We start from the raw sequence: 24,550 nt of genomic DNA, 5'->3' as shown, positions 1-24,550 counted from the left end.
TTTGCTCGAGGCCCCGCCCCTCTGCGCTGTGATTGGCTGGAATGTCGTGGTGGGGGCCCCCTTACCGACACCATGCAAGGGTGGAATATTGAAAAAAGCGCGGGGGAGTTTTTCCAGATTTTCTATTTACGGAAAATACTAAGAAAATCATAAACCGATCTATCAATTTGTTTTGTAAACATAGTTTCATCCATGTTTTTGTCCTGAATTCATTATTTTTTTCTTGTGTAAATTTACATTACTATCTATTTATATATTTATTTATTCATTTTTCCCTTTTTAAAATATGTAATTTTACCAATGACAATACAGAAATAAAATTTTGCATACGTACAGAAAATTGACAAAATATTAAATCAACTGTACCCACCATTTCAAAATTCTTTTCATACTTACATATGATTTATCCTTATGCATATTTTTTATTTTGTAAAACAAATTCTAAAACTAATTTAAACATACAACACAAATACAAATGAACTCCACTGAATAGAGATTTCAGAATTGGTTTGTGCAAATGACACAATCCTCTACCCGCTTCTATTATCTAAAATAATTTAAGTACCTAGTATATAAACTTATTTATTTGTTCAATTTGTATATTACACATGTGCATATTCTAAATTATGTTTCTTAATTACTAAACTAAGCCTGCTTTTTTTCAATTATTTTCATTCTCCAAACTTGATTGAAAATATCTCAATACAATGAACAAAAAAAGTATAAGATATTGTAGCATAAAAAAATGTAGCATAAATTATAAATAGTGTTGGTTAGGTATGTTTTATCATTTTAACAAGTTGCATCTTTTATGGATAAAATAATAGTTAAATCACGAAAAAAATTAAAATATAAAAAAAACTAAGCATTACGAGAAACATGATCTATTTTTATTGTGCATACGAATTATGCATTTCTAATTCCTACATTTTATCGTGTAGAAGATAAATATTTTATTAACTTGTTTGTCTTGTCACTTTTGTTTTAGATTTAGTATTTTTTCTACAAAAACGAATAAATAATTTAAAAAAATGAAACATGAATTTTCATATTTATTTAAAAATAAAGTGATAGTTCAAAATACAATAGTTAAATAAATATCACGACGAAACAAAACTGACCGGTTATTAAAAACTAAGTGGTCGGTACGCGTAACTAAATATTTTTTTAGAAAGGTCGAATAAAAATACAATTTTCTCAAAATTCCCAAAGTGAGAATTTGATTACGTTACTCATAAATACATATTTTTAAAATGCATTGTTAAGGAGCAAACATTCAAAAAGTTATTTGTCACATAAATATGAAGCTAGAAAAATTAAAATAAACTTTTTAGATAAGAACTATGACATTCAATATAAACCTACTTTTTTCAAATTTGGAAAAAGGATTATTTAAATATTTGTTACTCATATATGCATGTTAATAAAAAAAAGCAATGAAGTTTTTTGCTCATTTATAGATAATATCAATACAAACAGCGTTCATAAAGCCATAATATTTTTTATTGTTGGTAATTGATTCGACTTAAAACCTTGCAAACACTAATTACTATTCCAACATTGCGTTGTTTGACATGCTGATAGGTACTTTATCCTAGATATTTGCTAAAAAAAATTGAAGGATTAAACGGAAGTTTTGGATTTCCTAAATACCCTGAACAATATAATTTTAACCTAATAATCTAATATTGAACTTCAAACATGACAAGAAAAAAAACTAATCAATACACTTAAGGCGTGCAAATCCTCCCACCATATCCTTTTTACGGAATTTTACCTGTGAGTCGAAAACACCCGTCCAGGATTCTTGTTCAATTTTACACACATAACTACATTCTTAATCCTTTGGACAGAAAATTACTGTTTCTGAATGCGCACCTGAAGCGTAAAATCAATAATCTTACCTTCATATATCAAATTATCATCACACGCTGTTTTGAAGTACAACTTCAGTTGTTTGAAGAACTCGTGAACCACAGGTTGCGGATAGAGAAATAATGATGAAGATAGAATTCCAAAACGTCGATATTGGAAATAAACGACACAACAACCGATTAAGAACACCAATCAACACAATTCTTTATTTAAATAAAATAGGGTAACGGCCAAGCGTGAGTGCTTGGCCATCGTGCGAAGCGTTTGCGGCGTGGGCACGATTTGACTAAGCGGTTTGCATGGAAGTCAAACGCTCTACACTTTGGCCAAGCACTTATGTTCCTACATTTTTAACGCCACTGGGTACCAACTAAAAGAAAAGTACCTGACGATATTTGTATAGGTATTATCAGTAAGTACCTTATTTACCTAAATGTTTTTTTTTTCTTAAATAGCCGCGACATTATTTTAAAAGTATATCGTGTATTTTACTTACTGTAAATAAAATAAAAAGCAAAAAGCGTCAAAAGGCGTTGGTAGATACAGGCAGAAAAAATGTCTCGGACAGTTAAGTATATATTTACTATTTTTTCCCTGAGAATATAAATATTTTCCCACCGAACCAATTTTTTTTTTTGGAACATCAGATTCTTATTCCGATATATAATTGACGAACAGATTCAGCAGATTCAGTATAAAATACTGTTCAATTCACTTTGTATTTATTTCATGAAAAAAATAACATAATCAATATTAATTTATAAGAAATGAAATCAAGGTTATTTTATTCATTTAACATTGGTATCTACAAAACACGGAGGTAAAAATGTCTTACGTTTCAAATCTATTTTTTTTAAAGTCTATAAATAGATATGTAAGTAGATACAGAATGCGAGAGATTTACATTTAATGGCTGAAGTTAACTGTTTCTGAAAATCATCTCATAAAGCAGCCGTCTCTCTAGTCACGTGACGTCACTGCACTTCGGTCGGTCGCATTGACTTTCAATCGTCTGCTGCACTACAGCAATAATAACTCCGGGAGAGACGGAGACAGCCGCCAACGCGAGGTCGGAAAAGTCGCGGGAGAGAGAGGAACAAGAGATGTGACTTCGCGTTAGTCAAAGTTTATTTTCCGAAAACTCCCGCGTCTTCGTGCATTATACTCCGCAACATCGCACGCTCGTCTTCATTATCTGACGCGAGGGCGTGGCCCGAGCGGCGAGGGGACGCGACACATATCGCCGTCCCGCTCCGGCGGGAAAACGAAACGCTCGCGTTCCCGCGCCGCGGCCGGAAAAGCGGCGTTCATATTCCTATCTTCCATCTGATACCGTTATCTCGCTCGCGGGATGGAATCGCAGATAAAGCGCTCCCCGTCCCGCTCCGGCGCGCGCGCGCGCGGGGCGGGCGGCGGAGACGGCGCTAGTTTGGCAGGCCGGCGCGGGCGCGGGTCGAGGCGGCCGGATGATATATAGAGTAGAGGAGTTAGCTGTAAAGCTCGGTGGGAAGTGGTCGAGATTAGAGCCAGGCCGCCAGAGGCCGCAGTGAGCGTTGGGCCGCATAAGCTCACATAAGACTTTTTTAATACTTTTATGCGGGATTTAGCGCTAAACCCCCGTATCGCCGCAAATCATAGCGCGACCGTTCCGTTTATTATTGTGCGTGGAATTTATTATTTATTTGAAGAGATCCCGACGTAATCCGGTTCTAGTGGCGTTTGTTTTGTTCGCGATCGGTGTTGTTTTTGCTACGTGTCCCGAATTCCCTCGTCAACAATCGGTTCCTAGAGCACTCTCCGGACTCCGGACTCCGGACTCGACACTTGACGGATGGCTCGGCTGACCGTCGACTGGACCCGCCGCTGTCGCCACTTGGGAACACATCCCGGTCCCGCTAATCTCGGCTAACGACTTCTGGCGGATCTTGCGGTGTCACATCTGAGCTGGTGGATTACATCGTGCGGCAACTGAGTTTGACTAACATTTTGATGTAAACACTGGTGTTTTATTTTCAAAACAACGCTAATTGTCGCAAAAGTTTCGAACTTGATCAGCGCCTAATCCTTGAGAAAGAATACACCGGTAAGTTTATTACATCAAATTTCAAATGTGTCCGAGAAAACCCCAACAAAAACGTAAAACATGTTATCTGAAATCTTCTTTATTTTTGCAAATAATATCAACCTAGATTGAACCCAGTATACAACAAATCACGTGTAACATTTATCACAAAAACAATCATTCAAACCTATATTATACATATCCATAAAAAATTGCTATGTTCAATGACTATCCCGTACTAAATTAGATCTATATAAAAAAAATGGTGATAAATAATCATCACGTGGAATTGATATATTTGGGGAAAAAACAACAGTTTTTACATATTTTGAAAATAAGAATATATATAAACTAAAATTGTGAAAACAGTCAATATAAATTTTCCACAGTGATGTAAGCTATTGATTAAGTACATTATACGTATCAAAATAAAAGCAATTTAAAATTTGAGAAATGCTAAGCACTTAGAAGTTGCAAATAAAATACACATTTGTATATGTGTATAGTAATAAAAATAATGTAAATAGAAATAGAATAAATTTAAATTCAAAGAATAAGATTATTAATTTAAATAATGAGAAAAAAATACAGTTATATAAAAATAATGTAAAAGGGACAAAATATAATAATGAACATACGTACATAATTACTAGCATCGTATAACTAAACGAATGAATGGTGAAGTCGATTATTTAAAAATAATATTCTCAAATTGCGAATTCACACACTCATTTTTACATAAATATTTCCTTATTTTTACCATGAAAAATATAATTAAAATATGTTAATAGAATAGTTTATCCACATGTACCTTAAATTGACATATATTTATTATAAAAAAAAATCCCCGTATGATTAGTGTAAGGATAGGGGCCTCACTTACGTCATACTTATTATATTCGTTTTAGAAATATCCCTTAAAAACGTGAAGCATTTATTCGTATGGTATTTTTTAATTTGTCTTTATACTACCTAATTATTTAAACGGGTTGTAGTCCCGTGGCTAGTGTCGCAGAGTCACGGATCAAAGGTTCGATCCCTACTATACCCCAACTTGATTCCCATTTTCTAATCGCGATTTATTTACAACTCGTTGAAAATGGCCTCCAGAATGGAATTATGTGGGTAAATTATAAAAACGAAAATATTTATTTGTCTATTTCAATAATAATTACTGTTGTTGGTGTACATCCAAAAAAACGTAGGTTCGTTCAATAAAATGGGAATAAAACGCAGTATTTTAGGCCTATCTGATAATGCAGTCAGAAAAGGTAAAATACCTACAATATTGATAAGGCAGACAGTTAGGCAAACTAATGTAAATAATAAACTGTGTGGTATCCGTCGCTAAATACATTATATTTTTTAAATTGCCTAGGTCGTATAGTGCTCGTTTCATTATTTTTTATTTTGATAACACCTATAGGACTTTTATAAAAAATTTTCATTGATACATTACAGGTGCCTACACAATCAATGGACATTTTTTTAAATATGAAGAAATTTTAGAAAAAAAAAACAAAAAGTAATATATACATTAATAAATAAAATTAGTTCAAAAATAAAATAATGTCGAAAGAAAGATACACGGTCGGGATACTAACTCTAAACATTATCATTACTATTAACCTTCCGCACCTTATGGTGCATGGGGCACTGCATTGGTACACCAACCACAGAGTATCTTGATTATTTTTGTGACATGAAGGTAAAATGGTCAGTCTTACGCTCTAGGTACCAGTCCTGGGACTATAAAATAATCTAGTGTAAAATACTATTTTAAATGAATATTTTATGACAACCATGTTGGTAATTGAAACCGAGACCTTTTGCACGGTAGGCAAACGTGCTGACCTAAAGGCGGACCCTAGGAGGGCATTGTTAAGGTTACCTAAACAATATTATTTACAATAAATGATTCTTATAAATGAATAAATTTGGAGCCTTTCTTATATAAACCTAGTATAAAGTTGCGCCTAAGCACAGTGGTAGAATAAGGGTGAGAATATCATAATACAGATATAATAAGGATGATATTTCCACCCGTATTCTACCACTATGCCTAAGAGTAACTTTATACTAAGTTTATGAGTAAGGCCCATTTATTTATTTATTTTATAAATTTATTGCATAAAAATAGTATGCATACTTTAACAGGGAATCTATACAAAACTAATTAACTTAAAATGAAAACGATAACTATTTTTTTTAAAGGGATACCTGCTTTAAAACAAAAAAAATGAGTTGAATAGATTTATAATAAAATGTTCGCCTTACGGTCTAATGAGCAGCGCGTTTTCCAACAATGCATGAGGTATTTTTCAATATCGTAGTAAAAAGTTATCGTACCTACATCAAATATAATATCGGTAAGATAAACTGATAGAAATGTAAATACTTTCTCCACATACTAAAAAAAAACATTAAAATAGCGTGGGTCTTCCTACCGGTTTCGCTTATACAAAATGCAATGTTTTCCGTCAAAAAAGGAGTAACTTTTATTATCGAAATAAAAGACTAGTGATACTTCAATTCACTAATTTGGAAAAACCTGTGACCGGTTTCATTGCTTTCGTGACATCTTCACCATCATCTTATGACCACATTGCAGAAACGAATGGTGGCAAAAACTGTATTTACTATCAAATTCAGTAACAAAATAGTATATTTGTAAATTTAATACCATCGATTTAGATTATCATTATCATTGGTAAAAAAAATGAGCTCCGATGCTCTTCACACAAGTCACCAAAAGATGAATTTCCTAATCATACATAAAGCACCGGGTATTTAAAGGTTATTAACTACATCAATTTGATCAAGTCACAGTGAAAGGATTGTAAATATAATCTACGTTTGACAATTTTAACACCAAGGGTTAGGAAAAACAGCACTACTTTCTCTGATGGGAATGGATAGCACAAAATATTTGTTCAGTTCTTACCCTGTGACATTGGCTCATTTGGAAATATTTAAAATTTACTAACTATTCTGCAAATTCTCTCAACGAGCTAAAAAAGATATATTGTTAAGACCCAAAATTGTTTTTTTTGCTGTTATTTGACTGATATACATTTAATTTATGCGTCGAAATTTAATAATAATTTATTACCCGACATAGTAATTTATTTGACTGTTGTAAGAAAAGACTTCTTTACGTAAAATATCTACCCGGAATATGTTTTCGTAAACATTTACTAATTTAAATTGTTAATGTTGTACATATCCGCTGATAAAATATTATAAATAAACTTTAGAAAGCATAAATTATTAATAATTATATTGCTAGTGTGCAAAAAATAACAATTAAATGTCTTTTAAAAATAAAATGAGCTGTTTTTAAATTCAACCAGATAATATTTTATATTATTTGTTTTATTATAAAAGCGAACCGCCACGCAGTTTTTCAAATTACACACTATCTCTATTCCTGTCAAAACTTCATTATTTATTGTTGACGCCCATAAAGCTTCTACATGTAGGTACTTTTCACAGGAAAATACAACGTACAACAGGAGGAATTACAAATATTCTTTATTAACAAAAAACATATTTTCTAACTTATTGCTCCGTGGGTTTGGATTGGTTTATTTTAGTTTTAAAAAAAATGGTAATGTATTAGAACCATAATATAATAACTGTTAAAATTTGATTCATATCTCATAATTTCGAATAAATAAAAAAATTCAAATGACATCGGAATACGGTCCGCTTGAGTTTTTAAATTTACGTCTAAAGGTAACATTTTGCCATTAAGTCCTATTAACTTGAAAAGTCCATTGGTACACTCAATATTTACGATATTCTGATTATGTACCTACGTAGACCCTTAAATACAGAACACCATAAGTTTTTGTAATTTAACAAATATTTTTTAACAATATTTTGAGTTGGTCTAAATGTATGTAGACAAGAACGAATTGAAGAAATATTGACATCCAAATATAGGCAGAATAGGGAATGTTACACATTGCGTAAAGAGGCCCTTTAAACCAGTCAATGACAGGTTATAAGCCCTGTACGACAAAGACGCTACAGCGCGTTGTATGTAGTGTACAAAAAAAATAGTTTTTTGGATTATGTGTTGCGACTAAAGCGTGACTATGAATGAATGTAAAATCAGTTGAATCATTCTGCAACTAAGTCCTGCATTGTTTTCATTTTCTGGAATTTATGTTAAGGTAGACATTTCATATATTTCTTCTAGTATTATTTTCCAAGAGCTTACATCACACTATTTACCCATGAACGGCTTGTGTGTAAAAATAAAATCTATTAAAAATATACAATTTTAAACAATGCTTATTTTCTTTATAATTATATTCGCCATCGCCATCTTTCATTGTCGATTTGCTGCTTTTTAACTTTCGTCTAATCCTAAGTTATTTTACAATGGGCTTTCTAATGCGTCATTATTTTATTAAATGAGTACCGGTTTCACCAAATTTTAATTAGACAAAAGATAGTGTGAATATTTAATCGTTCTCCATAGTGCTTTGAGCGAAATTTGCATGAATATCACAACAAATTAGTGCATAAATTTAAAAACAAATGTAGTTAACATATTGTATCTTGTGTTGCGTAAAACGTAAGATGTAATATTCTGTTTACTGACGACAATCATAACGCATGTAATATAATTCCGAGATTTTTTTAACGAGATCAGGATCACAGCGGCTTGTAGAAATTGATGAAAACATACTAAATTAATGTTGTTGATCCCTGATTAAATAAAAATGATTTAAAGCTACCAATTACTCTATGTTGATCTTCAAACGGGTAATAGAGTAAAGGGTAATCACACAGTGCTCCAAATGATCACCCGGTACCAAAAATAATAATAATAATAATGACTCATGGGTATGAGGATATAAATAAACTACTTTACAGGTCGACTAAGGTCCTAGCAGTGATTCTGTTAACTTTAATATCTTCACAAATAATATGTCGTTGCCTTTGAAATGGCAGCATATTCTTGAGTGATTAAGATTAATTTTCGTATATTATTTAAGATAGCAGTAGCAAGTGATGCGCCAGCTCGATCAGAAATCCTGAATTTGGAGCATATCATAGCTAGAGCAGATAATGAAATGAATCAAATTGAAAGTTGATTATTCACGATGACTTTGGTTACTTTTCGGTATGGTTAAAAGCCTCGGTATCGGTATAAGGTAGCTTTAGTGTTAAGTAAATAAAAATAAACATTTTACTATTTTTTTTCAATGTATGTTTTTTTTCGTGGTTTTATCGATTTTGTTGTTGATATGTCAACACTAGATACTTCCTACAAACGTTTTTTTATCTTTTCTTGGATCTTTCAAACACTATTTTTCTCTTTGCAAAACTTTCTGCTCTTTCGAACAAGAGCAATGACTGTTTGTACATTCTGTAAACTATGCCGAATAACTGAGAACTTTCTTTCAGGAACTGCGATGTACATATATATTTTTTTAAACAATTTTTTTTGGATATCAATAACGTTTGTGTGTTCAAAAAGATAAACTAAGTTTGAAAATTATGTAAGCTTTTAATTGGAATATTGTTGGTTATGACGCTTTTACCCATAATCAGAATTTTCGGTGTTATCATTTTTTTTTAAATATGCAAAATACCTCACTTAGATATTTATTTACACATTTTAACAGTATAATATATAAAACAAGTTAAAACTATTTCTTATTATTAAAAGAAATAACTTTATTTTAAAAATTATAAGTACCTACCTAATTCGCGGAACCTTAAAATGTAAATTTGGACATTTGAAAAAATAAGTTGTAAGCGTCATTTAAGATCCTAATACATATTTCAACAACTACACTATCTTCAAATATCTTTTTCTTTTTAAGAAAAATCGATGAAGGCCCTCAAAAATAAACAAAAACTAATCTAATCACCCAAGTTATTGACAAAAAATATGTTTAAATAAAATAACAAAATCAATTGTTAATATTTTAAAGGTATAATATTTTTTAAAAAATGTAATTAATCGTTGTACTGCAATCAAAGTTAACATAAATTATCATCACCGCGTACCATTTTTTATACAGTAATAAACATAACCATCAACTGGTATTGTGACTCGACAAGAGAAGTTGAAAAATTCAAATCGGTTATATTTGAAACAAAATAGTAAAATTGAGATTATACTTAAAGCAATATTCCCAGTCTAAATATACAACGTTGTATCTCCATGTTTCCGACTTCTGAACAGATCAATACGCTGGTCCTCCGAAGGTACTCGGCTCCGGTAGCCACCACTACTTGCGTAGGGCGAGACACTAACTCGGGAGAAGGGACGTGAACTGCTTTACAATTTACCTTCCGAGGAATAACGGGACCCGAAGTACACGACGGGAGATAGTAGCTACACTGATAGAGAATTTTCAACCATGTACAAAAACAACTCTTATTAAATTCACAAAATTAAAAAAAGGATTTTAAACTGAATTTCCACTTTTTTTAATGAATAAAAATGTCAATCTCTGTCAAAAACGCGAGAAAAATTCCCAAATTGTTTGGCACTAATGGTAGTTTCGAGGGTTTTCTTCTTTTACATACTTTTTATTATTTTCACAACGAATACTTCAATTGTTTTAATCAAAATAATTATTAACACTTTGTATCCCGGAGCCGTGTAAACACGTGATTATATAACCATGCGTTGTGTCCCGGTCCCGTGTTTTCACGTGGTTTACCAGCTGTCTAAAAAAGTGCATTTTATCGACATCTAGTGACTTTAATTAGTACTTTTTCGCTGCTGGTTAACCACGTGAAAACACGGGACCGAGAAACAACGCACGGTTATTATAATCACGTGTTTACACGGCTCCGGGATACAAAGCACAAAAAAAAGAGGTGAGACCATGTATATGTGCGAACATTGCAATGCGCAACGTGGCTCTCCATAATGGCCAATGTTGGCAAAACTATCATACAAAAATGAGTTTTTTAATTGTCTCTAATAAATATACGAAGTTTGAATTGATTTAACCAGGTATTTTCAAAATTATGACACCTTTAAGAAACCCTTCACAAAACATGAAATTTTAAAAAAATAGGCCGGGCACAGGGTAAATTCTATGTGTATTCGGCCGGTGCTCTAAGTGTTTACATTTCTCGGCTATTTCACAGAGCAATGTTTTATCAAATTAATTGCAGATAATGGTAATGGAATTCAAAAACATGTCGATGTTTTTATATACATAATCGTATTTTGAACATAATATTAAAATATGTACATATCTATAAGTGAAATTTAAGCTTTAAAACCTACACAAAATACAAGTGCATCTTCATTGTTTTATTCGATTCTAATGGAGCGTAGGGTACACCAATAAATTGTAGTGTGACTCGATCATTTGTTTTTTGCAAGCATTTTGATCAGTATCTAGGTGAGATTCGATAGAATGGTAGTCGGTATTTTTAGACTGAGGATGTTCGCCGTCCACTTCTGATATATTTTGTAACCTCAATAACCTCGTTTAAAACAGAACTGATTTGTCTATTGAAATCACCCTTTGAACAATATTTTTAGTAGGTTACCTCCAACTTTTTTGACTCGGGTACTGGTCCAAAAACTAGTAAACGCCTAGATTATTGTATTTCTTTTTTTAAAGAAGTTTTCCATCTCTGCTCCAATATATTTTATTTCGTTTGTAAATAAATAACATTTCATGATATTAATCATTGGCGTAAAAATGTGAGTGGAAATAGATGTAATTGGCTACTTGGGTCAAGTTGGAAGTAATTACAGTTTATGCTAATGTACTATACATGTATTAAATTATATTTATTTTGAATGCGTTTGGTTATTATATTTATTTTTACATACGTTTAAGCGAAAAAAATATTTTGAAATATTATCATGGATAGGTTAAAGCTTAAATACAAAACAACAATGTTCAGAAATAAGTATTTCTGGTCAATTCCATTTCATTACTTTATTTTCTCTAATCCATGATCATGGTACCTACAGTACATTCAAACATTTCATAACCTTTGCTTTATGTGTGCGTGTCAATAAGTTTTCATATAAATCATTAAAATGTGCGTATTGGCAAACATTGTATGTTTACTTGGTTCACCGATAGGCACTAACACATAAGCATAGGCTTTTAAACATTTCAAAATTGAAACACAATTCTGGAATCTTCGATTTTTTGTGAAAGCGCTAATCGTTATAAAAATAGAAAATAAACAATAATTGTGCAATAGTTTCATCGTGACAAATGTAGGTTCATTTTTGGCCTCCTGTCCTTTTTTCAAATACTTTTCATGTCATACAAAACTGATTCCTTTACATAAAACAGTCCGCTTTCGTTACCTATATGGGATTTTGTCTCATTTTACTTATGAAAACAAAAGTATGCGTCGTGAAATTAATAAGCGATTTCTATCAATAATAATACAGTTCTTGTGCGAGTTCATGTGCGCTCCATTTCAATAAAACAGAATTAGTGTGGTGAGAGCTAAATTTAGAAAACCATTTTTTAACATTAATTCAGGTTATGTAAAATTTCCCGTTGAGTAAAACAATTTAGTAACGGGTTTTAAAATTAAACATACTTGACAGTCCAAAAAAGTTAACCATTGCTTTTGAAAATAATTATTAGACTGATTTAAGTCATAGGGACTGAAAGACAAGAAAATGTAAGTGTAAGTCTCACAGACTAACAAACAATGTATGATATTAGATTTTACCACATTATTTTTTTCAATGGTCTGGTTATATACTATTTAAAAATGACCTCGAGGTAAAGATGTTTCGGCTAATTGTAAGAAAGTAAATGCTTTGAACATTGTAAACCTATTTTTTTCATTTTGCCATAACCAGCCTAAACTATATAAGAATTTTTATGAATTAAGGAAAAGGAATTACAAACAGTGAATGTATCTCTATGTTTTTTTTTAAATGTCTGAACTTCAAAATATTCTGTCTTTTACGTGAGGTAATACGATGTTACATCACCACGTGTAAAAGAATTTTGTAAAATAAAAAAATAACAGTACAAATCCTTATAAATATATTTTGATAAATATCGAACGCCTTAGAAAAAAAGTGTCACATTTTTTAAACTAAATAAAGTCAGCACCTAACCTCTAACAAGGTGGCAGTCTATATCGGTCGATAAGTACGTAATCATGACCATTCAAGCACTTTAAAAAGTACCGATTATCCAAGGGCGACCTTAACCTCAAATTGCCTCCAATTTTGCTTACAAGTCTCTTCTGCTGAAATGTTTCTGTGTTATAAAAATAAACAAGGTTTAGTGAGCGCTTAAACCCCGATTGAGAATATTGGCGATAAAACGTTATCCTAGTTCCGTCGCCTTCACCTGTAAGAGGAAGATTCCTACAATAAAGAGTGCGGATTTAAGTCGAGTAATCGAGGTTTTAGCACGTTTTAAGGGACTGTGCTTAGTGATTTTTATACGGGGTGGATTTGTAGCTTAGGCGTCTCGACCGTAAGCTCCACTTCCACCCACATCCCCTCACCTAACCCCCCCCCCGCGCTCGCTACGGGCGCCATACTCCCGATACTTCCTTCAACTATGGTAAGGTTCGGTTAATCGATACTAGCTACGAATCGTATTTTAGTTTGTACTCACGAAATTGGTAAATACAGAAATTCAGCGAAATATTCATGTAGTCATGGTCTACGTTCAAGGCGCACGAAAAGGATACGGTACTGTGTTGAGACGCTGTCCAATTGCGTTTAGATAGAAACTAACTGGTCAGTATTTAGGAATATATTATATTCTTTAATACCGAAGCGCCAATTTTTATCGAAACTTAACCGGGCAGCGTCAAAACACATTACCATATTCCTTCCTTGCGCCTCGAACGTAGACCCCGACTACAAGCATTACATCGTCGGCAGAAATTTGAAATGCTGTAAAGAACAAAGCGTAAATTCTTCAAGAGAGGGAATTTAAAATGAAAGGTTAAAAAATCTTTTTTTTTTAGTTGAAAATGACAAAAACTAGACGAAAATACTTTTTCCTCTCTCAAAGAATTTACACTTTATCCCTAACAGCTTTTAAAATTTGACTGACTATTTGCATTTTTTTTATGGGCAAATAGTAAAAAAAATCACACCACTCTTCTCGGGACAATCCTTTTTTTAGTATATGATTGTAGGTTCCATGATATTTGATTTGAGTTATTATGTTTACCCGTAAACAGACGAATAACAATTGAGAAATGAAAAAGAACATATTTAACGATGAAAAGTAATAATTTGAATTGTTATTTTACTTATTGATTGCCAATTAACTTATTAAATAATATTAGTCTTTAGTCTCAAACATTTTTCTTAGTTGATCCATAAAAAATACGAATATAAAAATATGTAAATAACAATATTAAATATTTTCATTGTGTGCGTGGATGACTCGGGGTGTGCATTTAGTATTTTTAATTATTACCAATGACAACCTCCTTGGAAAACGCAAATGTTAACAATTATTCTTTTCTCACTTAAGTTTCTTATGTATTTATTTTTTTGTCACATTTAGTGTTTATATTTTTTTGGTCTTTTTGTGTTAGAAAATCATTGTTTTAATACTTTTTATGTAAGACTGTATGTTTTCTGAATAAAATAAAATTAAAATAAAAATTAAATAAAATAGCTTTACATACATATTTTTTAAAACCAAATTTTATGTTACAACTTCTTTGATAGTGCATTATTTTTTAATACAATTTTGTCAGGAAATTATCTAGTTGCATTTGAAAAACTAACCTCGTCCGTAAAGTAAGCGAGAGACAATAGGTGTTTAAAACCACTTTCTCGAGTTTATTAAATGTATAAGAGGCGTCAAAAAGCAAGTTGGCGAATCTAATTTCGCGGAGCAAATCGGATCAACGATGGCCGTTCTGGGCTCAAATTTTTCGGGATCTTATTTCTTATTGTCAGAATACCAACTTGTCAACGTGGATTTAAAATACTTTGCGACTTACCTTGTTTAGCATTGCAGATTACTTAAATATTCGTTCTAGGGAAATTCGAACGGTGTTTTTTTGAACCCGTTGTGCTTATTCCATTGAATTAAAAAATAACATTGGTTGAGTAAAATTGATATTGCTGTTTCCTATAAGCCGGCCAAAGCATTTTTAAATTTTTATTTTATTTTATTTGATGACCGCGGATGTCCATATTTTGTTTTGATATTCTTATATTTTGTATATCCTGATGTACTCGCATTTTTATTTCACCAATAAAACAGTTGCATTTAATACATAGTACTACAGTTAATTAAACCGTGTTTTTTGTTTTTTTGTTTCAGATGCCTTACGGTGCCCCGAGAATCCTTTAATGTCAAATATAATCAGCGAAACAAAATGGAAGCTACTACACTTTCGCGTAATTTAAATAAAAACAGGCATCAAAATACGAACAGAACTGCATAAAATAACATTTTTAAACAAATATTTGTAAAGTAAAAAAAATAGATTACAGTATCTTGTATACGACTCCACAATAATTCACGGTTGTGTTCTGATTAAAATAGAAGATTCAAGTAATAATTTTAATGTAAATTGTATGTATTTATTTCGTTTTGATTGTTGGTGCTAATCAGGAAATTTTTATTTTTTTTAAAATACAAGTTAAATATTTCGAAACAATACATTTTGTACGGATTGCTTTTGAAAAACGTATGAAAGTGATTTGTTAGCTTAGGGGTGTCGTTTTGGTGGAGCTACACTGTGGTACAGTGGTGTAGTTGAGTCTCCTGTCTCCAAAGGCTCCACCATTCACCTTCGCGTGTACAAGGACGTGTTCCCGAGCGGGCTGGCGTCCTTCCTGCCCGGGGGGCCCATGGACGAGGCGGGGGGTCTGTGTCTGCAGGATCTGGTGGGCGGCGAGCACCATCACGCGCTGCACCACCTGCACGAGCCCATCGCGGGGCTGATGGGCGCTCCGCCCCTGGCGGACCACGCGCACCCCGCCCACCCGGCGCACCCCGCCCACCCCGCGCACCACTCGCACCATGAGCCGCTGGAGAAGCTGAAACGTGGTGAGTGACGTTTCAAACGATGCGGTTTTTGGTCGACTCGGAATTGGCTTCGGAAAACCAGGGTCCGTGTTCTGATGGAAAGTAAAAATTTATCTTTGATATTATCTACAAAGTAAAATTAAGTTTTTAGTATGAAAAAATAGAATATGTTTACAATTTGCAACTTTGAATTTTTATGCAAATATACACATGTTTGTACATACCTAAATATCAATTTTAGTGTATACCGTGTCGATATGTATTAATGAAGATAGAGTTCATAATCGCGGCGCAGGAAAGCTTAATTCGATATGCCGTTTTCACACCAAAGGTAAAATCCACATGGCACGAAAAAATAACGTAGGGCGAATTGATTTTTATAACGTTAAAACTATTTTTAAAAAAAATCATGTTTATTTAATGACAGGTAAACGCAGTACACCTTGAGATCGATTAATTTCCAAACGATTTCTGTTTGCATTTTTTTCCTGAGAGTAGATACTTAAAGAAAAAAACAAAATAATAAATAAGTATCCACCCTCCCTAATTTAACCGTGCCGTATAAATTTGGACGATACATGTGAAACGGGCCTCATATCAATAAGAGAGCTTCATAGAGAATTAAATATATGTAGTTGGTTGAAGTGGTCTCTTCACACAGTGTCTAACATTCTTCATTTTGACTTTTTTATTTTTTAAATTATATATTCTAAATGTTAAAAAACGTAAAAAAAAAACAATGATTTAAGGTCCATCTCACTAGGATATTAAAAATGACTGTATAAGACTTAATATTGACTTTTAGCTTTTAACTTTGAGCTAACTTTTACTAGTTTTCCGTTACAACAACTACATTTTCAAAAAGCTTTGCAGGGTTTCTGATGTCGACCAAAAGCCACAAATTAAACATAATATTTTTAACTTATGTGTATTATAAAAATATGTGTTAGGTATGATATGAAATCGGCTGAGTTACTAAACTTTTTATGATAAGTCGTGGGTATTTCTTTTTATTTTAAAATACTAACTCTAAACGTGCTAAATTTAATCACCGATAAATACTGTTAAATAAAATGGATATGTACTTCTTAGTTTACAAATCGAAAAATAGGATAAAGGTAAAATAAATCAAAAAAGCGCAGCTGTATTTGAGTTGTAAAAAACGCAATGTTGGAATATAAAATAAAAGTCATGGATAAAAATGATGATTTTTTATACATTTTTTAGAGATAAAAAAAAACAAAAATGCACTGACAAAAAAGTGGGTAAGTGCATCAACAATTATCATTTTTTCCATATCACCCCTGTGTTATAAAAAACATTTGAACAAAGTAGACCCTTTCACAAAGTTAACACAGCGTGTAGGTGTTGGTTTAGCGAGGGGTTGTACTGTGTTCACCCTATGGGGACCACACTAAGGGAACAAATTACCCGAGACACAATGCATAATAATAAATACATACACTATCGCGTTAAAGCGATACAAATTACCTTCCCCCTGAAATATGCGTGAGTGAAATTGTTGACTAATTTCACATAATACTCGTATTACACAGATGAGACGGAATTTCTTATGAAATTTTCAAAGATATTATCAACATCCAATACTCAAAAAATGATATTAATGTAGATCTTATTCTCACACGTATCATATGCGCATAATTATTAAATATCAATCCGTAATAAAGCATTAAAAAAAATAGGGAGAAATAAAACAAATTGAGAAAAAATGTTGCGTCTTGGGTTAATTTGGGCTCATAATAATTGACGAATACGTGTTTTGGTCTAGTTCATTTCTAATAAATAGCACACAGTATTTTCTGCCTGCCAGTTACGCTTTGTTTTATAACATCAATCAATCAGCAATGAGAAATAAATATTAAATTAGCGAATTTCATAGGTATTTTAAAATTAAAATAATGTAAGAATTTTAAAATATCTGTCCAAGAATGACTGCGAAGCAAGCGAAGAAGGTAAAAGATTTCAATTTCATTTTTCAATTTTGTTCCACGAGTGATATTGATCGCGCCATCAGCCAGAAGCTGATGGACGGTCAAATTACTGGTTCGCGGATTTGCGCTATCGTTACACTCTTTGTCACTGAACTCTAATACAAATGAATGCAATTACCTACCTTGTACTTGGGTTCTTGACACTTTATTAAGCGCAACTTTTCTCGCGGCAGGCAGGATCAGATCTTGTGGTCAGGAAGGATCGATAATTGTCGGTATTTTTATTATTATTAATATGCGAAGTCACGACACAGTAGATTTTGAATCGCTAAACAAATTATTTGCGATCGCGCTGGGAATATGAAAACACGCGTTCACTCGGTGACAATTTGGTTGTCATTATTGCCGGAATATGGTATTTTCAGTAGGAATTACAACATTTTTACCAGAGTCCAGTAGGTAGCAAATCAATCTAACGCCACAATCTAGTAAATGTGCTATTATACAAACACATATAGTACATGTGGCGTAACCAGATATTTTTATTATTTAAATTAGTAAGTAATAAATACGCCTCGGTCTCGTGGTGTAATGGTCATTGCGTTAGCCTGCCATGCAAGAGGTTTGGGGTTCGATTCCCGACATGGTTGATATGGAATATTTATTTAAAAGGGTGTTTTCATACTAGAATATTTCATAGTCCCTGGACTGGTACCTGAAGCGTAAGACTGACAATCTTACCTTCATGTAACAAAAATGAGCAAGATACGCTGCGATTGGTGTACCAATGCAGTGTCCTATGGATCATTAGGTGCGGAAAGGGAATAATAATCATGATGAATAAATACGCATGAAAAAGTAATAAAGCATACAATTTTGCCACTACAAAACCGTTTATTAAAAAAAACACATTACTTAAAAATAAAAAGGTTTTGATACTTTCAATGCGTTTTAACCGCATTTAAATTCCAACTAGTAAATTTTAAATGTCTGTATAATTAACATACACAATTAAGAATTACTGAATTCAATAATGTACGAAGGTAACGTAAATTTATTGAAGATGATAGACATTTGTCGACCTATTATTTAATAGTTTACTGTTGATAATAATAATTTGTCTTGTCGTATTGTATATAGTATAGGTTTACATTGTAATGATATTATTATATCTCTGCCACCTTTGTCATCTAATGCGCGCAGTGGCGTGCGGCCGTATCCCGGGGGACGCAGACGGGCAGACTAGGGAGCATCGTATGTCGGGGTCGGACAGTGACGAACCTACTGACTACTGAACGAACACATATTCATGGATAGGGGCACAATTGGCTGTGGTGGCGTACGCTATTTGGGGGTATAGTCAATATAATCTAAAAAGGGATTACGATAATGAATTTCGTGTAGTTAAAAATAATACTGAATATTATTATTATTATTAGTTTTAAGCGAGCAGCTTAAAGCTATTTAAACGAAAGTTGGTTGTTGGCGCACTCTAACTATTCCGAAAACAAATTAAGTCCATTTTTGAACCCATTGAGATCAGCTCTTGTGACAGCTTATTCTAACCATCAACAACCCTATTGCTCAGGAAATGCTTCCGTGGATTAAGATTGCATCTCTTTTTCTCCAGCCTAAGACCGTGGCCTCAAAGACGGGCATCTTGTTTAAGCTTGAACATGGGATCCAAATTTGGGCAGCTGTAGTGACTGTTGAGTATCTTGTATGTCTCTATCAGGTCGCCCCTTTCTCGCCGTTCCTGCAGCGTTGTGAGACCGAGAGTTTCCAGTCTCTCCACATATGGAATATGTTTTTTTCTCTAACGCTAGTTGAAAATATTAAGCAAAGCGATTTTATTAAATACTCATCAAGGCAATTTTTAAATTATACGTTTATTAATATAAGTTTAAATATTCTTTCATTTTTTATTGGTTTACACGTGGTATTATGAAGATTCGCGCAGTAATGCAAAGCTGAGAAAAGCGTCAAAGGCAAAATTGAGAAAGGGGTCCTGCGTTTGTTTGGCCATGTAGAGCAAATGGACAGCAAAAAAACGACTTAAAATATTCATGATGCAAATGGTGATGGATGCAAAAAACGAGTAAAACCGAGAAATACGTGGTTTAACCGAATCCAACTAGGCTCGAAGAATCGGCGTGCGTGCATGCCGAGATGTGTTAATGTGGAGGAAAAGCGATCGTGGCGTGATGGTTTGTTTGAATGTTAAATTAACGCATCGTTGACCACCAATAAACCATATTATAAAATATAAAAAATAGATGGTAACGTATACCAAACACCGTAACTATTCGTATGTCAAGTAGATATTTACGCGTAGTAAATTAATATTTCTAACAAAGATCACATTTTATACACACGATAAGGTTGCATTGAAAAAAAAGTAGGGTTCCTCTGTTTTTGTTTTTCAATATGCAAATATTACGTCTCACAACACGAATTAATAACGTCAAATTCATGTTTAAATTATACTTTATTTCGGCAAGTGACAATTTTATTTCATTCGAATTCGTTTTTTTCTATGTTTAACGGTTTTTTCATCTCATGATTAAGGTTAAATTTAAGAAATAAAAAAATATTTATTCATAAAAATAAGACACTTTTCGTAATAGTTAAACGTAATATATTCAATATGAATAAAACCTACCTCCAGATTATGCACTTGCCTAATGTGTTAGATTGTAATCTATCATGGGAGGGGGGCTTTTTAAGTCGATTTGAATGAAAAGCTAATGCGATTGTTGCATATTGCATTTTTTGTTAATCCCTTTGTAAACGTTTGCAAATTGCTTCATTACTTTCCGTCACTGGCAGTGCATTAAGTTTGTAGTTTGTAGTTTTGTTTAGTATATGTCGACCTGGCCATCGATATAATAAGTATGACACAATTAAAAAAACTTTTTTTAAAGCCATTTTCTTCAACAAATTAAAACATTTATTATGAATCAGGAGATACCAGGGTTCATGCACTTAGAAGAAATATTAAAAATAATATTCTGTCTAGGGGAAGAGACCATTATAGGAAACTGGTGAGAGACATTGTTGAATTTATTTATTATTCATCATATTTTGGTCCACACATAGTGCTGCGTGCTGTTCAGATAGTGATACAGATATAAAATAAATATTTTTTTGTTACATTTTTTTTTGTATTTTTAAATAATATGTATGCTGTCACTTTTCATAATGTTGAATCCTAACATTCCAAAGTCAATACAGGGCTTTTGGTCCCATGGATTTTGGCATACATTACTACACATTTTATGTAATATGTGTATTTTTGTAATAGATAAAATAAACTAAATGTATAAAACGAACAAAATAAAGCAATTTTAATAAAATTAATCTTTCGTTAAATATTTTTTTTTATTAAAATTGTAATCTTATTTTAATTTTACTTCGTGAGAAACAGCTAGCAAAATACACAAAAAAAAATTTTGCATGAGAAATAAAACATTCGCATTTATTTTTATGATTGAGTAGAATTAGTTAGGTACATACTATAATAACATACGCCTGGTTGATTTAGCATTAGTAAAGTAATAGCAGGATACAAAAAAAATAATCTTTTTCGTATGAAAAAAAAGCTATTTCTATTGATTTATAACTAGGTATTACTAATAATCAAATAATTCGGCCTTAATTGGCTGAAACTTTAGTTAACGCGGCAAATCAAGACTAATGATTGTACATAAAACATTATTTGTGATTATTTATTAAATTTATGAGATTTTTAATTTTGTATGGTAGACAATTAAAAGTTGAGTGTTTTATTAAACTTTCATTGTAAGATTGTAAAAATTTAACCATTTAAAAATATTTCGCCTCATTTAATAAATTTTGTAAAACACAAAGTTTAAATTAATTTTAAAAAATTCAAGCTTTACCATTTGATCTTAAAAATATAACAAAAATCACGTTCTTCATTTTAGATAGATTACTATTTAATTAATTTTGTATTTAAGTAAATCTATTTAATTTGCAACAAAACTCTTCTACCATATCGCGGTTTTAGTGGTGGACCAAATATGGGGGTAGAATAATGTGCGGGCGTTCTAAAATTGTAAACCCCTTAAAGAAACACAATAATGTCAAAATTATATTATTATTTATTTATATTTTTTATTGACTAAAATCAATCGTAACTCATTATAATGTTAACTATACTGAAGTTTCAAGCGATTTTTTTGACAAATAACACTAAACTTCATATATGTCCTAATGTCATATTCTAACTTATATAGAATTTCAAAATTTACCGATTGTCAATATAGTAAACTCGAATATTCCGTGCAAATGTTCTAAGTCTTTTACGAATTTGTGAGTAACATAAATGAATGAATGCAATAATTTACCGACGAAAGCTACGAAATGATCATAAAAATATTCAAATTTCACAATGAACATCAAACATAATTTGAGCACTTAAAAAAAAATCAGTACTCGTGTTAAATTACCATATCTTAGAAAGTTCAAAATAAAGGTTGCGATTTTCACTTTTTTTGTTTTTTTTGTTGTAGTTTGAGTTTTATTTATATTGTTGAGGAGTGGACTAGGCGTTAAGAGAAATAGATCTTCCTGGAGGTGGAAAATTTAGAGAGTGGACTGTAGGTTGAAGGGGAAGGTATCCTGCTGTTGTGTTGAGGCGCGATGCGGTGCTAGAACCTGGTGAAGAAGCTGACGGACTCGCGACGCTCGCAACAGCTCGATCTTTGATCTTTCTCGAGCTCAGCTTTGTATCGGTAGCACTTTACTGGTCTGACATTAGTTTAGTACTGGATTTAATGTGCTTTTGACAAGCACTACACGCGTTGTTATTTTGTGTGAAGCTGTGATAGGAAAGTGGGAAGGACGGGTAGGTGGATGTAAATTTACTGTCAAAATTCGGTCTGAACATGTATGATAAATATTTTTAGTTGATTTTGTTAATAAATTATGATTTAAAAATATTAGGCAGTTATCTTTGTAACTATACATATTCAAATCCACAAAAATATAGTAAACTTAGTATTCTTCTTCTTCTTATCTGCCCGTTTCTTCCGGCTGCTGGATATAGGCCTCTTCCAAATTTTTCCATGTTTTTCTGTCCAGGGTACTCTGTTTCCATCCATGGCCCACAAGTTCGACGACGTCGTCAGTCCATCTCCTCTGCGGTCTCCCTACTTTCCTTTTACTTTCGTAAGGTCTCCAGTTTAGCATTCTGGGGGTCCACCTATCGACTTCTTGTCTCGCCACATGACCCGCCCACTGCCATTTTTGTCTTCCCACTCTTTCTGCGATATCGGTCACCTTTGTACGGCGTCTTATCTCCTCATTCCTTATTCGGTCTCTTGAGGAGACGCCCAGCATTTGTCTTTCAATAGACCGCTGAGTGCACTTAATTTTGTGAACACTTACCTCACAGCAGTGAGTGATATGGTTTCAAGACCGTATGTTGCTACCGGCAGAACACAAGAGTTGTAAACTTTGCCCTTCGGATTATTTGGAATATCCTTATTTGTGAAAACATGTTTCAGCATCCCAAACGCAGCCCAACTTAACTCGATTCGTCTAGGCAGTTCCGCAGTTTGATTAAATTTTCCCAATTTGATTTTGTGCCCAAGACAAATGTACTCTTACTCTAAATGTAGTAAACTTAGTATTAGGAACATTCACGATGACATCACCATGTCGTTATCCGCACCCGATGGTGCGTAGGACACGCAGTGTGTATGGATTTACGTTTATTTTTTGTAAATTTATTGATATCATTTTAACTTTCTAGAATTCTACTCGTTCATGCGCTTTGTAACTGCACGACAATTGGTAATTTAGCTTCCATATGTAAATGTTATCAATTATAAATTACCTCAATTTTGTAAATGGGGTCTAGAATTCCAACCTTTCATGCGCTTAGTACCTGAAAAACGTGTTGATATCTTACTCCTTTTTATTATTTATATTATTATTGCTTTAGTTTTTTTTTTAATTTCATTAATACAGCAAATATTTTTATCAATTAAAAAATGTGTAAATGGTGTCTAGATTTCTTACCTTAAATGCGCCCTGTAGCTGCAAGACCTGCTGTAATCAAGCTCCTATCTGTTATGATTTTAAATGATCTCAATTGGAAACGAGGAACTAGAATCCCAACCGTCCACACGCTCGGTAGCTGCAAGACGGTCTGGGATATTTATTTCTTGTACAGCGCCCTTGAGGTGAATTTCACAAAAATGGCGCTGTAAAAATTATCCAATTATATGTAAATTTATATATGTATATATATATATATATATAAATATATATTTATATATTTGTTAAATGACGGTAAGGTGATTAATCTTACGCTTCGGGTGCCGGTTTAGATACAATGAAATACTGCAATGGAAACTACCCTTTAATTCAATATTTCACGTCAATCCTGCAATTAACAAAACCGGGACCTTAAGTGTAGTAAGTGAATGAGTCAACCACTGCACTACGAAGCCGACTTATTCTACTCGATTTCATTATTCGGGAATTTTGGCTATGAGTATCTAGTCATCGAGTAAAAAACGCTCATCCTGGATCCTGATTCTATTTCATATGTAGAACTGTCTTCATCCGCCCGGACAGTAAGGTGATGTATTATAATTATTGATACAACATGGAAAAAGCGTACTTCTACT

The 24,550-nt window shown here is 32.7% G+C and overlaps 1 protein-coding gene across 1 annotated transcript in view; it reads left to right on the top strand.

The window, feature by feature from the left end:
- Positions 1-3,360: 3,360 nt before the first annotated feature.
- Ptx1 (pituitary homeobox homolog Ptx1) overlaps positions 3,361-24,550 on the top strand; it is a 104,555-nt gene continuing 83,365 nt past the window's right edge. Inside the window, exons 1-2 of the mRNA XM_088226918.1 lie at positions 3,361-3,958; positions 15,226-15,954. Coding sequence (XP_088083044.1) covers positions 15,759-15,954 — 196 coding nt within the window. The 5' untranslated portion in view covers positions 3,361-3,958; positions 15,226-15,758. The remainder of the gene's footprint in view (positions 3,959-15,225; positions 15,955-24,550) is intronic.

This window comes from Micrasema longulum, unplaced genomic scaffold, assembly GCF_059751315.1.
Source record: "Micrasema longulum isolate JH-2025_06_02 unplaced genomic scaffold, ASM5975131v1 h1tg000473l, whole genome shotgun sequence".
Classification (NCBI taxonomy): domain Eukaryota; kingdom Metazoa; phylum Arthropoda; class Insecta; order Trichoptera; family Brachycentridae; genus Micrasema; species Micrasema longulum.
The sequence above is the reverse complement of the archived record's forward strand: the minus strand, read 5'-3'. Positions and strand labels throughout refer to the sequence as shown.